A 17,695-nucleotide genomic window follows, 5' to 3' on the forward strand; every position below is an offset into this window, starting at 1 on the left:
GACAACAGTGCCTTCCAAACAAAATCGACCCTTGCACCCGAGTCTCGCATCTCCACAACTTAGCTGAACACCTTTCACACACCACACAAAGACTCCCCATGAAATGCACATCCAGCTCTTGAAATAGTAGTATTGACATTGCTGGGTGAATGTCTGTTGTTGGCAAAGCATTTAAAATGGAGCACAATCCACCACTTTGGGGATAAAAAACAACAATATTATGAACATGTGACTCATTAGCCACGAAATTTTCCACATTGTGGTGATTTCCAAAATCTAAACCAACATGACGTTCAACTGGCTCATTATCCCCACTTACAAATTCAACACGGCGAGTCACACTCTCACAAACCACTCCACTAAGATTTTCCCCATGTTGGCACTTAGACATTGAAACATTATTAACGTGTGACTCGAAAATCACATGATTAAGACCACTCCAACCACCCACTGATGGAAAAGCATTCATCAAATCCACACCAAATTGTCACGGGGCTTGAAATCCCCTAATGGTTCTATCCGGTGATGGCAAAACATTAGCCACATCTATACCAAACTATGGCTGGCCTAGTTCATGATGACCACTTAGAATCTCCTGATGGAACGTCAGATTTTCAATATCTCTATGAATGGATCTACCACAATCTAAAATCCTTTTGTGAGCCCTGAGTCTAGCAACCTGCCGTCACTCATACCTTGTGGATGTAAGCATATCCCTACGAACACGCAACACATAGTCTCTGCCAGTTGCTCGATGTGAACACCCCATATTGATCAGGTGGCCACAAAACCTGTTATCAACATATAGACACATGTAATATTTAAATATCTAAATATTAAGATTAAATATCAAGACACAAAACCACTTCCATCGTATTTGACTTAGTGCCTATAACCCAGTCGATGTATCTGTCTACAAAGATGCTGCGCCCGCCCATTAGACAAAGAGAGAGAGAGATAGAGAGAGCCTGGTTGCTAAGATAGAAGTAACCTTGGTAATAAAATCATGCACAATTAATCCATTTCAATCAACTAACAAAAGAAAGTAATCATACAACCGCAAAAGCGACTATCAATACACTTTATCAAAGGCATGGTTTGATTTCAAAACTAAATGTATTGCATACATTCAATGTACACAATATATCAAATCTAAATATACCAACCATGATTGGACTATCAAATCTACTCCATGTAAATATCAAGAAAGAGACATCACGTCATACACACTCAATACATTTTACTCAAATACGCTTTGTTATATCAAAAGTGTTACACATCTTAGCACATTCCATGTAGGCTTTACAAAAAGAAAGCATATATTATCATAAAAAGTGCTAGCCCACGCACTTTAAAATACGCAAGACAATCCAAACCTATAAGTTCCAACCTAAGCAATTCTTGCGTTATATAAAGAGATCCTTTCACAACACATTCGTTACACATATAGTCTTCTCAGATGCGACCGTTCATCTGACGGCTCAATTGTTGCAACAAAGCATTAAACCTACTAACATTCATTTGAAGCTGCAAGAACAGCAACCGACAACCCCTTTGGCAGATCACAGGTTCGTGGTCATCTCCAAGCCCCCAAACTAACGCCCACATATCATTCACCAATAGATTCATTAATCTACTTGTCTCAGAAATAATTGCTAAAAGTGCCCTTACTTCACCACCCAGATTAGTCGACACTTGCTGGAGAACACCCTGGGTGTGCTTTGTCTCACACACAACACCATACAGACCTTTAGCCTGTTCATGTAACTCCATTGAGTACATGGCAAGTGCACTATCAACATGCGCACATAAACTTGTCCGCATTTCCATCAACTCATTCATCTTGGCCTCAAGTTTTTAAAAGTCCGAAGCACCTGAAGTAGCCCTTGTGTTTGTTCGAATCTTTGTAGCTCTTGTACATTTAGCAACATTCATCTCTTGTCCCCTTGCCACCTCTTTCATTTTTCACACATTCATCCTATTAGAGCCCATACATTGGCTACAATGAAACATATAAACAATCATCTCCAAGAATATATATAGTAACACTTTGATGGAATCACAATTAAAGAAGCTATCTTCCATATGCGAATAGCTCCAAGTTGGCAAGCATCGAAGAGATGATGTCGTTGCCATTTTGTTTAATTCAACTGAATCCACTACATTCAATGGAGTCGAAAGCACTACGTCGGGAATATCTCCTATGGCTTCGCTTTGTTCCATGGCTACACCAAACTTCAAAGAGAACATAAGAGTCGCACAACAAACAAATCTCAAAGCTATTTGCACACCAAATGTCAAGACATAAGTGATAGACACATTCGCAACCACAAACCCTAGATGCATGAAAGAATATATGTACGCTACACATGAGTGCTATCATGCACACATGGCACTCATCAAGTACCAGCCATGCATGGCCTAAAGGCCCTGCCAATGGATCTTCATTCATGTACATCCGCACAATCTTCTTGAGAGAAAAGAACATGTCGTATACAGGAAGGTGTCCCCAGTCTCTAAATACTTATTGGTGCCAATCCATAGGACACACAATAACTTACCAACTCACATTCGCAACCACAAACCCTAAATGCATGAAAGAATATATGTACGCTACACATGGGCGCTATCATGCACACATGGCACTCACCGAATACCAACCAGGCATTGCCTAAAGGCCTTGCCAGTGGATCTTCATTCACGTACATCTGCACAATCCTGAGAGAAAAGAGCATGTCCTATATAGAAAGGTGTCCCCAGTCTCGAAATACTTATTGGTGTCAATCCCATAGGACACACAATAACTTACCAACTCATATTCGCAACCACAAACCCCAAATGCATGAAAGAACACACAAGCCACCTAAGTATGAGAGAGAGAGAGAGAGAGATGTACCCTAATTGCAAAACCAAACTATACAAAACGTCCCAACATATCAAAGCTGCAATTATTCTATATATCTAATCCAATCTAAGTTACACAAGTACATTAGCAAAATTGCTTAGTAATCAAGAGAAACATAGAGAAACAGGGACTATTAAAATGGTTTAAAAGTAGTTTTATAATTTGCAAGACACATACGATGTGTTTCAAAATGAAGATTTTCATCAAACAATTCATTTAAGAAGTATTGTAGGAATTACATATACCAAGAAAACCACTGCAAAGAAGCACTGGTTAACATTGCCAAAAAACTATTGTGAACCACTCTTCAAAGATGCAACGTTCTCTAGTGCATATCAAGGGCAATGATCTCCAGCGCCAGAAGATGAGCCTGCACGGCGATTCATTTGCGTTAACATTGCTAAAATCTATTAAGATAAACTTTCAAAGAAGTAAGTTGCACATCAAGAGCAATGTTCTCCGGTGCAACTAAGCTCTCGTTCTTGTGTGCGATCAACTCACATACTCCATCCTCTATATGACCTGCTCTATCAAGAATATCTTTCAACTTCTCCTCTTGATCGTTTGAAGATCCAACACGCGGCCACCAATTTTTCTGGATATGTTCATAAATGCCACCTATATAACCTCTGATCTCTTCTAACTCGCCCTGTATCGTTACTCCATCAGCAAGGTGCCCTTCATATTTCTCTTCCAACATATGCTCTAGGTGCTTGCTTCAACCGATAGAGCACTTTCTTTAACCTACACACATATGTGGGATACTCTAAATCCTCATAACCTATTGACTGCTCCATATACATCTCTTTTTGCAATTCATCATGTAAGAAGGTATTCTTGACATCTATTTGCTGCAAATTCTAACCTTTGGTTGCTGTCAAAGCAATCACGCATCTAACAATTGCCATCCTAGCAATTGGGCTAAATGTCTCTCCATAATCTATGACATATGTTTTAGCATAGTTTTTGCAACCAACCTAGCCTTACACCTACTAACCAAACCATCTACATTATGCTTGATTTTGTAAACCCACTTACAATCCTCTGTAGACATTCACCAATGTTCTCAGAAATTGAAATTGAAGCTTTTTTACGCTAAAATAGTGTCTTCACTTGCTTTTCAATCCCATTCAAGCGACGAATAAACCTCAAGGAACCAACAGAACTATCATGCCCTGCAACATGCTTAAGTGCACGACGAACATCCTTCTTCCTTGTGACCTCCTTTATTTTGCATACATTCATTTGCACGTTAGGAGTGCACTGTATAATATCTTCTACAGACATATTCTTGTTTGTTGTAGAAGCCTCCATACTAGACAAAAAGCACGTGTTAGCCTTGAGGGATATATAAAATATTCTCGAAATTTAGAAACAACAAAAACTCCCATGTCCAATACTACCAAAGTTCAACTAACCCTCTCTCTTTGCTTCTCCCTCTCCCTCTCTATACACCTAACCAACCAACCAACCAATGCATTAACTAACCAACCTCTAAACTAAAGTAACCTACTAACTAAACTAACTAAACCAAGTAAGGTAAGCAACTAATCTAAGGTAAAACCTACTAACTTACTAATCAATCATCAATTTATCTACTAACTTACAAAAAACAAACTAACCCTAAACTATATCCATATATAACACACAATCTAAAGTAATTAAGCAACTAATCTAAGGTAAAACCTACTAACTAACTAAGCCATAACACATATATAAACTAAAACAAAAAAACAAACTAACCCTAAACTATATCTAAAGTAACTAACACACAATCTAAAGTAACTACTAACTAAATAACTAAATCCATATATAACACACAAAAATAATTTAACCTAACTTATCTAATCAGCTAACTAAATAAACTAACTAAACTAAATAACTAAATAAACTAAATAAAACAAACTAACCCTAAACTATATCTAAAGTAACTAACACACAATCTAAAGTAACTACTAACTAAATAACTAAATCCATTTGTAACACACAAAAATAATTCAAACTAACTTATCTAATCAACTAACTAAATAAACTAACTAAACTAAATAACTAAATAAAACAACTAAATAAACTAAATAACTAACTAACCACAAATCTAACCAAACTAACTAACAACCTATTTAACTAACTAACTATATTTAACTAACTAACTTACTATTTAAACCATATAAACTAAAACAAAAAAAACAAACTAACCCTAAACTAACACACAATCTAAAGTAACTAAGCAACTAATCTAAGGTAAAACCTACTAACTAAATAACTAAATCCATATATAACACGACCATAAATAAAACTAACTAACTAAACTAAAGTTAACTAACTAACCAAACTACATTAACCAATCAATCTAACTAAACTATTCAATAGATAATAAACAAAAATAATTTAAACTAACTAATCTAATAAGCTAACGTATCCAACTAAGCTAACTAACAGTAAAAAATTTACTAAAGTAAACCAACAAAACTAACAACCTATTTAACTAACTAACTTACTATTTAAACCAATAAATACATCAAAACAAATTTAAAACTTGAGAGAGAGAATGAGAGAGATCACCGACCTGAATACTGGCTAGACAACCAATCCTCACAAACAAACTGCACCAAATAAACCAAAATACCAATAAATTAAACCATACCAAGCAAACCAATCTCTTCTAACTCGCCCTATAGCAACTAAACTTACTAATCAATCATCAATTTATCTACTAACTTACAAAAAACAAAACACACAATCTAAAGCAACTAAGCAACCCATAACACATATATAAACTAAAACAAAAAACCAAACTAACCCTAAACTAACACACAATCTAAAGTAACTAACACACAATCTGAAGTAACTACTAACTAAATAACTAAATCCATATATAACACACAAAATATTTTAAACTAACTTATCTAATCAACTAACTAAACTAAGTAAACAACCAAAACTAACTAACTAAATAAAATAACCAAAACTAACTAAATAACTATATAAAATAAAATAACTAAATAATATAACTAACCACAAACAACCAAAACTAATCTCTCTCTCTCTCTGATGTTAATGTTAATGGGTCTCCCCCCCCCTCTCTCTCTCTCTCTCTCTCTCTCTCTCTCTCTCTCTCTCTCTCTCTCTCTCTCTCTCTCTCTCTCTCTCTCTCTCTCTCTCTCTCTCTCTCTCTCTCTCTAATGTTAATGTTAAGTAACTACAAAGATTTCAATATTAGACTCAATCACTTGTTTACACATACAATGAGAATAGGATATCTTTTTATGCTTTATGTTAATATAGTGCTGGATTGAGCATTATGTTGCTTAATCTAGCACTATATTAACATAAATCAATTTCCTCCTTGGTCGTGGCCTTTGTGAGTCAATTTCGCGTTAAGTAAAGAATAGAAGCTGCTTTTAACATCATTTTCAAAAGTCTTGGCAAGTTTGTTATTTTAATGTCTTTGCCATCCTATCTATGACTTGTCTATAAGTAAGCAACATAAACTCAAGTTGATGCAAAATACATTACATCGAGTTATACACACACACATACACACACACACACACACACACACTCTCTCTCTCTCTCTCTCTCTCATACTTGTGTAACATGGTTGTAGCATCTAGTCACGGAGAATACATCTCAAGAAACATGAACCAAGCATATGCACACCCTAGTACATGGACAGCAAGCGACCCGAAAATACATGGACAACAAACGACTAGAATGTAACTTGTAACTTCTCTCTCTCTGTGACGACTGGCCGAGAGAGAGAGAGAGAGAGAGAGAGAGAGAAGTATATTGGAGATCCTTCACATTAGCATCTCCTGCACGCTTAAGGTCTTCGACAATGGCTGATCGGGCCCTCCCACACAGCAATACAGAAGGGACACACTGTTGAGATATCGAGCTCCACTCGTGATATGCCAGGGTGACCGTTGTGCATTTATGTCACCAACTTGTCAGTTGTAGATGCGGTTGGTACACCGCCCATGAATAATAGCTAGATGACAGCTATCCTTATCTACTCTAGTTCGTAGCTCAATTAGTATGCCGCCTTAGTTAGTTGAGTTTGGTTTGAGACCCATATATAGGGTTCTTCTATTTCTATGTACTACAGTTCTTTTTGGCTTACACAACTAAGAAGAGGAAAACTGTTTTCAGCCTCCACCTTTGTGTGTATTCCCCCATTGTGTAAGCAAGAAAGCTACAAGTGAGACTCCTTCCTTCTCTCCCACAATCTTGACATGGTATCAGAGCCTTGTTCGTGGTAAGGAGCTCAAGAAAGAAAACCAAGTTCGCGGTGTTCTGGTAAGAGGACCAGTGTTGCTTTCATTTTTCTATTTTGGGAGCAAGTCTTTGCAGGTAGCATAGCCGGAAAGTGCAAGAGTGCATTGTCTCAGATTGAGACGCCCTTCGCGGTGTAGCAAGAGGGCAGTATATGCTATAGGATTGGGCTTTAACCCTCGGTTGCTCTGTTTTTTTGATTTGAGGCCATTTCGGGGCTTGTTTTGGAGGCGGAATTTTTCTGCACGCACTCATGAAAAGGCTTTGTTTTATGCTGTGCGACCATTGTTCTACAGGTCAGTGAAAAGTTACTGTAGAAATTGCATCGTATGTCTGAGTGCAGAGACATTGGGAGTTACAGAATCATCCTTGTTGCCTGTTGATGCAAAATCGTCACTAGGAAGTAACTGTGTGGTCAAATACCACTTTCATCAATTTTGCAGATTTGCCCTTCTGAGGCTGAAGCTGTGTTCTTTACAGTGACAGAATTTTTTGCAGTGTTATGTAATGGCATCTGATTCTCTTTCACAGATTGTCAATCACTAAAAAGCTTGACAAGAACAACTTCCAAGCATGGAAGTTTAGAACGACGAATTTCCTTATGGAAAAAGGATATTGGGAATTCGTTGCAGGAAATGAGGAAGAACCAGTTCTTCCTGATGTTCCCAATCAACAGCAAATACAGGCATTTAAAGCATGACATGAGAGAGCCAGGAAAGTTATGTACTGGATGTCTATTAGCATTTCAGACTCTATGATTGTGCATATTCAAGATGCAAGTACGGCAAAGGAGGCATGGAATACTTTGTCAAAAATGTATAGCACAAATACGCAAGCCAGAAAAATGCAGCTCAAGCAAGAGTTGCACAATGTGCAAAGAGAAAATATGAGCATCAATGACTATCACATGAAGGTGAAGAAGATTGCAAATGCACTTGCTTCCATTGGGTCGCCAATGCAAGATAATGATTTAGTTTTCGTGACCTTGAATGGTCTAGGAAAGGATTATGCACAGTTCCGAACATCCATTTTCGTCCGTGATTGCTCTTCTAATTTCTGAGGAGTAGAGAAATGGTGGTGCATCTTCTTCAAGAGGAACTTCAAAAGAAGCTGTCTTCTACTCAAATGCTGGAAGAGGTAGAGGCAGAGGTAGAGGAGGCCGATCTAGAGGCCGTGGTAGAAATCAGAATATGCAACAAACTCAAGAAAACCAGTCCTATGGAGGAGGACGTGGTAACTCTAGAGACAGGGGGTGCCAAAGAGGTCGTGGTGGATGGCAAAGAGGCCAAAATGCAAACATCAATGTTGAATGCTACTACTGTGGTAAAATGGGTCATATGGCTAAAGACTGCTATAAAAAGCAGAATGACATCATGAATGAAAATTTGCAACAAGGGAATTATGCATCTTCTAGTAGACAGGGTAATGACAGAAATGAGCATTTGTTTATGGTGCAGCACATGACCAATTCTGTGACAAGTGCAGAAGAAAGAAACGATGTGTAGTATGTTGACTCAGGTGCATCAAACCACATGACAGGTCATGCAGAATGGATGCAGGATGCAAGGAAAATGAAAAAACCAGGATTTGTGGAGACTGGTGATGATACTACACATCCTATTGCGCAGATTGAAAAAATTCATTTGTCTATGCAGGATGGGAAAAAGAAATACATGTCGGATGTATTTCATATCTCGAATATCACCAAGAACCTGGTTTCTGTTGGTCAAATGGTTGAGTAGGGTTTGCAGGTCAGATTTAATTCTCATGGATGCTTTGTTGAGGATATGAAAAATAAAGGTCGCTTGATAGCAAAAGGAAAGAAGAAGGGCAGAATGTTTACATTGGATGCAGACATGCCTGAATTGAGTGCAGCAATGTTTGCACATGGGACCGGTGTAGTTGCAGATATTGATATCTGGCATAAACGCATTGGTCATGTTAATGTACAACGACTTAAATCAATGCAAGCCCAAAATATTGTTGCAGGATTGCCTAAATTCAAGGTTGTAGAAATGCATAAGGTATGTGAAGCCTATCAATTTGGAAAACAGGCAAGGAAACCATTTCCTAGACATGTTCAAGAGAGTAAGAAGCCATTGGAATTAATCCACTCTGATGTGTGGACTACTAAAGCTGCATCTCTTGGAGGCTGTCATTATTTTGTCACTTTTATTGATGACTATAGCAGAAAAGTTTGGTTGTATTTTATGAAAAAGAAAAGTGAAGTTTTTGGGCATTTCAAAACTCTTAAAGCTATGGTTGAAAAAGAAACAGGCCTGCAAATAAAATGCCTAAGGTCAGATGGAGGGGGAGAGTACCTCTCAAATGAGTTTGCAAGGTTCCTGCAGGAGCATGTCATAAAGCAGCAATATTCATGCAGTCATATCCCACAACAAAATGGAATTGCAGAAAGAAAAAACAGGCATATTGGATAGGTATCTCGTGCCATGTTCAAGGAAAAAGACTTGCCAGATTTTTACTGGGCTGAAGCAGTTGCTACAGCAGTCTACATAATGAACATGACTCCCACTGCAGCAATACATGGGATGACTCCAAAGGAGAGGTATACTGGTAGGAAACCAGATATTTCTCATTTGAAATTTTTTGGTTGCATTGCCTATGTTCATGTGCCAGATGAGTTGAGATCCAAGCTGGATCCAAAAGCTGAGAAGCGCATCTTTATTGGTTACTCTCTGCAACAGCAGAAAGGGTATAGATGCTATAACCCTTCTACTCGTAAGTTTACAGTGAGCATAGATGTTGTTTTTGATGAGATGAGTAGTTGGTATAAACCAGTAAATGTGATTGATGATGTAGATGCACAAAATGGTAATGTTGCACAGAATTCACTGCAGCAGTCACAAAATATTAGTGGACCTGGAGTGTCCTCTAGCAGTGGTTCACATTCTTCGCCATGGACATGCATATTGAGATCAGGAGAATCTCCTCAAAACAATGCAGATAGTGGTATGCAAGTTTCACGAAAAGGAAAAGAGAAGGTAGATCAGCCCATGCTTGATGTGAATGCAGGTCACTCTTATGTGGATGGTGAATCCAGTGGCTCAGAATAGAGCATTGATGATGAGTTGGGTATTCCTTCTATTGTTACACCTGGAGTAAGGAAGACCAGGGATGTTTTGAGAGCACCTGGGAGTGAACCTACTTTGCATAGGTCTACTAGAGCTAGGTATCCTGTGGATAGGCTGAAATATGATGGATTTGGAGCCATTCACTATGCCTATATGGTCAAAGTGATACAGGAACCAGAACCCACTTCTTTTGAGCAAGCCATGGGAAAAGAAAAATGGAAGAAAGCCATGGATGAAGAAATGGATGCCTTGGAAGCAAATGCTACATGGGAATTGGTACCTTTGCCTAAAGATAAGAATGCAATTGGTTGTAAGTGGGTTTATAAGGTGAAGCACAATGCAGATGGTTCTGTGAACAGATACAAGGCAAGATTAGTAGTCAAGGGGTATGCACAAACATATGGCATTGATTATGAAGAAACATTCAGTTTGGTTGCAAGGATGGCAACCGTAAGAGTAGTCATTGCTATGGCTGCATCAAAGGAATAGTCTTTACATCAGATGGATGTAAAGAATGCCTTCTTGCATGGTGATTTGCAAGAAGAGGTATATATGGAGTAGCCACCAGGTTATGTGCATGCTGTTCATCCTGAGTTTGTTTGCAGGTTGAATAAAGCCTTGTATGGCTTGAAGCAAGTACCTAGAGCATGGTCTAACAAGATATGACAATATCTTGTCACTATTGGCTTTCAGATTTCCAAGGCAGATTTCTCACTTTATGTGAGAAAAACAGAGAAATGTATTATGCTACTTGTCATTTATGTTGATGATTTGATTATGACAGGTGACAGTGATGAAAATATCCTTCATGTGAAAATGCTATTGAAGCAGAAGTTTGAGATGAAGGATTTGGGAGAGTTGCGTTATTTCTTGGGCATTGAGGTGATTAGATCACCAAGTGGGATACGGCTCTTGCAGAGGCAGTATGGATTGGACATGCTGTCCAAATATGGGATGACAGGCTGTAAGCCTATTTCAGTTCCTTTGGAGCAGAATGTGAAGTTGAGCGCAGATGCAGGTAAGCTTCTGGAAGATCCTACTATGTACAGATACATAGTAGGAAGTTTGATTTATATGACTATTACCAGGCGAGATTTGAGCTATGCTGTTGGATTGGTAAGTCAGTTTATGCAGGCTCCAAGGAAACTGCATTTGGATGCGGCTAGACGCATACTCAGGTATGTGAAGTCCACATTGCAATATGGACTACTTTATGAGATTGGGGTTCAGATACAGTTGCATGGATACACTGATGCTGATTGGGCTGGTAGTATTTCTGATAGATGATCTACTAGTGGATATGTGTTCTCTTTTGGGAGTGCTGCAGTCACTTGGAGCACCGAGAAACAGCCTACAGTTGCCTTGTCGAGCACAGAGGTTGAATACAAGGGCGCATCAATGGCTGCATGTGAGGTAGCTTGGTTGCATAAGCTACTTTATGATATGCATCAGCCTACAGATGGGCCAGTTGTCATTTATTGTGACAACATGAGTAGTATACACTTGGCAAATAACCCAGTCTATCATGCTAGAACAAAGCACATTGAGGTGCATTATCACTATGTGCGGGAGAGGGTTTTACTAGGTCTTATTGATCTAGTTTATGTCAGCACAGAGGATCAGGTAGCTGACATATTTACGAAGGCATTGGGCGCAGAGAAGTTGCGCAGGTTTAGAGACCTGCTTGGTGTGCAGGAATTGGGATTGAGCTCGAGGGGGAGTGTTGAGAAATCGAGCTCCACTCGTGATATGCCAGGGTGACCGTTGTGTATTTATGTCACCAACTTGTCAGTTGCAGATGCGGTTGGTACACCGCCCATGAATAATAGCTAGATGACAGCTATCCTTATCTACTCTAGTTCGTGGCTCAGTTAGTATGCCGCCTTAGTTAGTTGAGTTTGGTTTGAGACCCATATATAGGGTTCTTCTATTTCTATGTACTAGAGTTCTTTTTGGCTTACACAACTAAGAAGAGGAAAACTGTTTTCAGCCTCCACCTTTGTGTGTATTCTCCCATTGTGCAAGCAAGAAAGCTACAAGTGAGACTCCTTCCTTCTCTCCCACAATCTTGACACACACACAAGGTCTTTGGCTGTCCAATACAGTACCACAGAATGGGCCTCCCACCTTGAAAGGGAAATTCCAGCCTTATGCCAGAAAGGGCAGTTGGACCGGCTAGGGTTATACTTCTCTCTCTCTCTCTCTCTCTCTCTCTCTCTTTGAACGACTGGCCTTCAGAGAGAGAGAGAGAGAGAAGAAATACTTCTATGGAGAAGCGTGGAGTGGTTCTGAGGACTGAGCAGCAGTGGAGAGAGAGAGAGATATGACGGGCAGTGGAGAGAGAGAGAGAGAGAGAGAGAGAGAGAGAGAGAGAGAGAGAGAGAGAGAGATGACGGGCAGTGGAGAGGACTGACCAGCAGTGGGGGGAGAGAGAGAGAGAGAGAGAGAGAGAGAGAGAGAGAGAGAGAGAGAGAACACAAAAATGGCCATAGAGAGAGAGAGAAAGAGAGGACTGACCTGTTGCCTGCTGCTTGCTCTTGCTGCCTGCTGGCCTGCCTCCTCCTGTCCCGTGCGAGTGAGAGTGAGAGTGAGAGGAGAAGAGAAGAGAAGGTGGTGGAATGAGACCACGTTTCCTTCTGTCCCCAATCATGTGACATAAATGGTCACTTTGGTTTGGTTTGGGAGCACTGTGGTGGTTTGACACTTTCTCGAACCTGTAGCTCAAATACTAATGTAGTATAGATGATAATTGTACTTGGTTCAAAAGTAGTTGGAAACCATGTAGCCTTTGGAAATAAGGTCCACCATTCAACTTTTGAAAACATATATTCCTCAATCTCGGCCTCAAACATGGATTGCCACGGGCCGGTAGTCGCTAGTACCATGTTCGACTTCAACTTCAAAGTGATCATTGATGGATCTCCTAGGCAAGTCCCTTCTCCATGGAATATTCTCATGGTGAGCCTTTTCGATTTGTGAAGAGGTATAATATCCAAGCTTAAACAAAGGCGAGCGACATCTACAAAACCGCCAAGGAATACTACCAAGGGCTTAAGGTTTTTATTATTTATATGATTTTGTTATTCTATTGTAAATACGAAAATAGCATTTGTTTTGGGGGCTTACTACTTAGTAATTACCATGTATTTGCTCGACCGACCCACGTGGCATAAAGTTCCCGCGTGCAGCTTGAGAGAGAGAGAACGAGGAAGGACTCGTTCTCTCTCATTTGTTGCTCGCCGATTCATCGGTCGATCATCGACGCGTTGTCAATCACACCTTCCGCCTCTGCGATCGCGTGCGGAGAATTGGTCGCCTGCATCCGATCAACCATCGCCATGTTCAGGTGCTCCTCTCGCTCTCCTTCTCTCTTCTTTGTCGAATTCCTTCACCATTACGATTTTGAGAAAGCAGTACTGCGTATTCATGTGATTTTAGTGGTACATTGATGGTTCTTCCCCGGACGGAAGAATATTTATTTGATTATTTAGTGTGCTTGGCAAGGCTTACAACGTATTATTACTGTTCCAGAGGCCTAGGCCTTGAGAGCAACGTATTTGGATGGTCTTATAAATTCGAATGATCAAGCATAACTACAGATCCATTTTTTGAAAAGCTACTGACCTAAAACAGAATCGGATGAAGGTGAAATAAGGTTGCAAAGTCCATTTTGTTAACAGTCAGTGACCTAAACCAGAACAGCTGAAGATGAAACCTTGCTATTTTGTTAAAAGTCAGTGACCTAAACGAGAACAGCTGATGAGGTGACAACAACAAAGTACATGGACTGCTTCACAAACTTACCAAGTTCGTAATTTGCGATTGTAAATGGTTGAACATCCGCACATCTCCATCTCATATAGCTGCTATATCCATAGCCATTGTTGCTTGGATTGCTGTTCGCTCATTTGTGTAGACAATTTGATGCCCACTGAAAGTTGTATATGACATACACAATTTGGTGGCCTTAAGGGTTGGTTCTAGAAGCCAAGGGGGACCAGTTTGAAGTGCACACTGTATCTCAGTTAGAAGGCAATTATTAAGTCCCCATATAGATCTATTCCAGGTCTTATCCATAGCCGGGAAGTACCAATGCAAGGACAGAGATGATGGGTAGCTTGTCTCTATTCAAGAACAGCAGTCAAAATACTTTGAACAACAGTGGATCTTTGCTACCAGTAGCAGGATTCATCTTTGGTGAAGTGGGGCAAGTCTCAAACAACAACCTTGACCAGGTCTGAGTTCTTTCTATTGCATCAAGCCTTCTGGATAGTGGACATCACTATATATAGCCTTGAATCTCCTCCAAGTCTCACTATTCTTAGTATCCATGTGGGCAGTTTTGCGCAGAAAGGCATTCCAATTTCCTGGCTTGTGTGGTATCCTAGGCACTCACATGGGTAGCCTTGTACATTGTACCAATGGTTGCTCTTGTGCGTAGGTGCCCTACAATTGCCGAGGGACGAGACAAGTTTCATGGATTATAGTTAGTGGGTATAGTCCATATCGGTGGGCGTTTAATGCAACATTGAGTGTGCATGCACAACCCAAGAGTAGTTATGAATATGATTGGAAAAAGGGAAATTTCAAATAAGAACTAAAAATCAATAACCAATCCTTAAGAAGAGATATTTTTTGCGATGTTTTTACTATCCATTTGTTTCTCTCCCTCTCTCTCACCACTAAAGTTGTTTCCCTAGAAAGGAAATTCTATTAATAATACGTTGGAAAGAATCCTTAAGGTAAAATACAAAGTACCAAAAGGGCCATGTAAGTGTCTTCTAAGTATGTTTAAACAATGGTTGGATAAACAATCAATTTGGTGGGTTGTAATGCTAGAGTGTTTGTGACTCTCAAGTGGAAGAAGGTGCTACTATCCTATGTTTGGATAAAAGCATCTCTTCACCCCCTTATCCACTAAGAGTTGCCATGTAGTCTCTCCTCTTTCTCATGGAGCATATGAGTGGTCTTTGCTAGAACCTAGAGAGAGTCCTAGTGGTAGAGATATCATGTAGATCAATGGCGTGACTGTTAGAGTGCAGCGAATGTGGAAGCGTAGGACCAGATTGAAAGAAAGAATGGACATAGAAAGAAAGAAAGAAAGAAAGAAAGTTATATTAACGTCTTCTAAAGACCAAAACTGGCCTATGAGACAAATTGTGATACAACTGATGAGGTCCAGCTATCCAAAATAAAAGGGCTGAATGAAAAGCTAAAAACTGGAAACTGAAAATACGGTGCTGTGAGTGTGATAAGTGTCGTGTATGTGTATGTGCGTATGTAGCTGTGGTACTCCAGATAATGGCTACAAAAGGGGAACAAATATCGGCTGTGATAGGGGAACAACTGTCGGCTGTGATAAAGTGGTGCGATGTGTATATGTAACAGATGCAGGGAGATATACTATCCTGGGATGTAGTAGCAGTCGTCGAAGTCGCTAATAGCAGGTGATCCCTCCTGGATGCAGGATGTGGTACATCGGCGGTGGAGAAAGAGCAAACTGGAGATCTGAGATCCAATGTGTCGAGTGTCGTCGGATCTCAGTCTGCTGTCGATGTAGATCAAGAATCCTCCGGATCTCCTGTCGGTGTGGCTGTGGGGTCCGAAACCCACGGATCCTCGTGCGGCGTCGGGTACGCTGGTCCTCAGCCTGCTGTAGTGTGAGCCCGGAGGTCTGGCTGGAGGCTGGTACAGTAGCTCTCACTCTGTCTGTCTGAAAGAACTGTGTAATAGTCGTCTGGGTGGGCCCCTCTCTGACTGGGACCCGCTGTGTGCTCTGCTCTCTGATGTGCCATGCCTCTCCCAGAAAACTTGAATGACGTGAGACCCCAAGCTGGATAGTATAGATAGGCAGCAAGGAAAAGAATAAAATAAGCAGGTTGGCCAGCCTGAAACTGACTGACTAGGCTGTAAAATTGCCAATGATGCCTGCATGCCATGTGGCATTTTCCTGACTGTCTAGACTGCTTCAACACTGTCTGATTTGCCAGGAAATGCTGTGATCATGCTGGCGACTGTCTGTATGCTGTCTGACCCGCTTAGAAATGCATGGATCTGCCCTGAAATGACTATACAATGCTTGTGCCGGCTCATGGATGATAAAATCTTGAACACCCCCCCTCAGATCTTGGACACGACATGAGACTGAGAAATCTAGAGTGTTGTCGAAGAACGGCCCGAGGAAGAGCTTTCTTAAACCAGTTTGCGAAGTTATCATAGCAGCAAAGAAACATGCTCCTTTGAGGTTGAAACTTATGAAATGTTTCTTCAAGCAAGAAGCATTTCTAATAGTAAAAAGCTTTTTTCTTTTTTTGGTGGTGGGATCTAGGACAAAAAACATGGCATTTTTGATAAAAAGTGTTGGGCAATGTTAAACATAATGATGATGATGAGTAATGACTTGTGAGGTCTCAAGATTTTGGATGAGACTTTTTTCTTTGGGATTTTGTTTAGTTATTTGACTGTTACTCTAGTATTTATTATTGTCTCGAGAGTTGATTATTATATGACTTTAGTCTCATTTATGAGCTATTTCACATAGTATAGCCTCTTTGAGGAGCAGTCTGGGTAAAGGATATGCAGGCTATCCAGAATCCCATATGTACAAAGCAGGAAAATACCACCTATCCTCAAGCTGTAAAGCATTGTACTTGCCTCTCATTTTTAAGCAATATATATGATGGTACTTTTGTCCTTTCAGTCAAGTGTCTGAGTCATTATCTAACCACACAAGATTGTGTTTATGAGTCCAAGTCTCAATCTTGGAACCTAATTCACGTGTGTGACATTTTATTTTCAACTCTATGTCTTCATGAGTTCATTCTATGTCTTCAAGCCACCATAGCCATGCTCGGATCCATGCATTCCAACATATTAACATGTTTATTTCAATTTTGTTTGTGTGATATGTATGAATCATAATGTTTGAGATTTGAATCACAATATCGCTTGTACCAAGACTAACTTTGTCAATAATGGATCATGGATGTGTAATGTATTATTCTCAATTGACTTGGTAATGTTTTACAACTTAAAGCTTGGAAATCATGATTGTTTTTTTTTTTTTTGTTTAAGAGAAAGTTCCATAGAGGTTTTAAAACCTCCTTCTCTAGTTAAAACAATAAAAAATCCCTATATAAAACAAACTTTGGGAGGATCCACATCTATAAGTAGGAGGCTGCCCATTCAACTCAGTTCATCCCTTGTTTGCATGTTTCAGCATCAACTCTCTCTCTAGTGAGTGTCCAGCCTACCATGAGTGCTTCCATGTTCCGTTTGTCATCTACTGGCCTCCTAATTTCTATTGCCCAGCCTACAAGAGGTGCTCTATTGCTACGTTTTACTAATCAGCTGCCCAATTGCTATCTTCAACCTACCGCCATCATCAGGCGACTACTCTAGCTGAGTAAGCGATCAATCCAGG

General features: G+C 39.9%; 1 protein-coding gene across 1 annotated transcript in view; it reads left to right on the forward strand.

The window, feature by feature from the left end:
* Nucleotides 1-13,443: 13,443 nt before the first annotated feature.
* Nucleotides 13,444-17,695, forward strand: part of LOC148028024 (vacuolar protein-sorting-associated protein 37 homolog 1-like) — a 30,204-nt gene continuing 25,952 nt past the window's right edge. The window contains exon 1 of the mRNA XM_087689714.1: nucleotides 13,444-13,618. Coding sequence (XP_087545840.1) covers nucleotides 13,611-13,618 — 8 coding nt within the window. The 5' untranslated portion in view covers nucleotides 13,444-13,610. The remainder of the gene's footprint in view (nucleotides 13,619-17,695) is intronic.

Source organism: Lygodium microphyllum, chromosome 12 (assembly GCF_053477565.2).
Source record: "Lygodium microphyllum isolate KBCC chromosome 12, Lygodium_microphyllum_v1.1.10, whole genome shotgun sequence".
Lineage (NCBI taxonomy): Eukaryota > Viridiplantae > Streptophyta > Polypodiopsida > Schizaeales > Lygodiaceae > Lygodium > Lygodium microphyllum.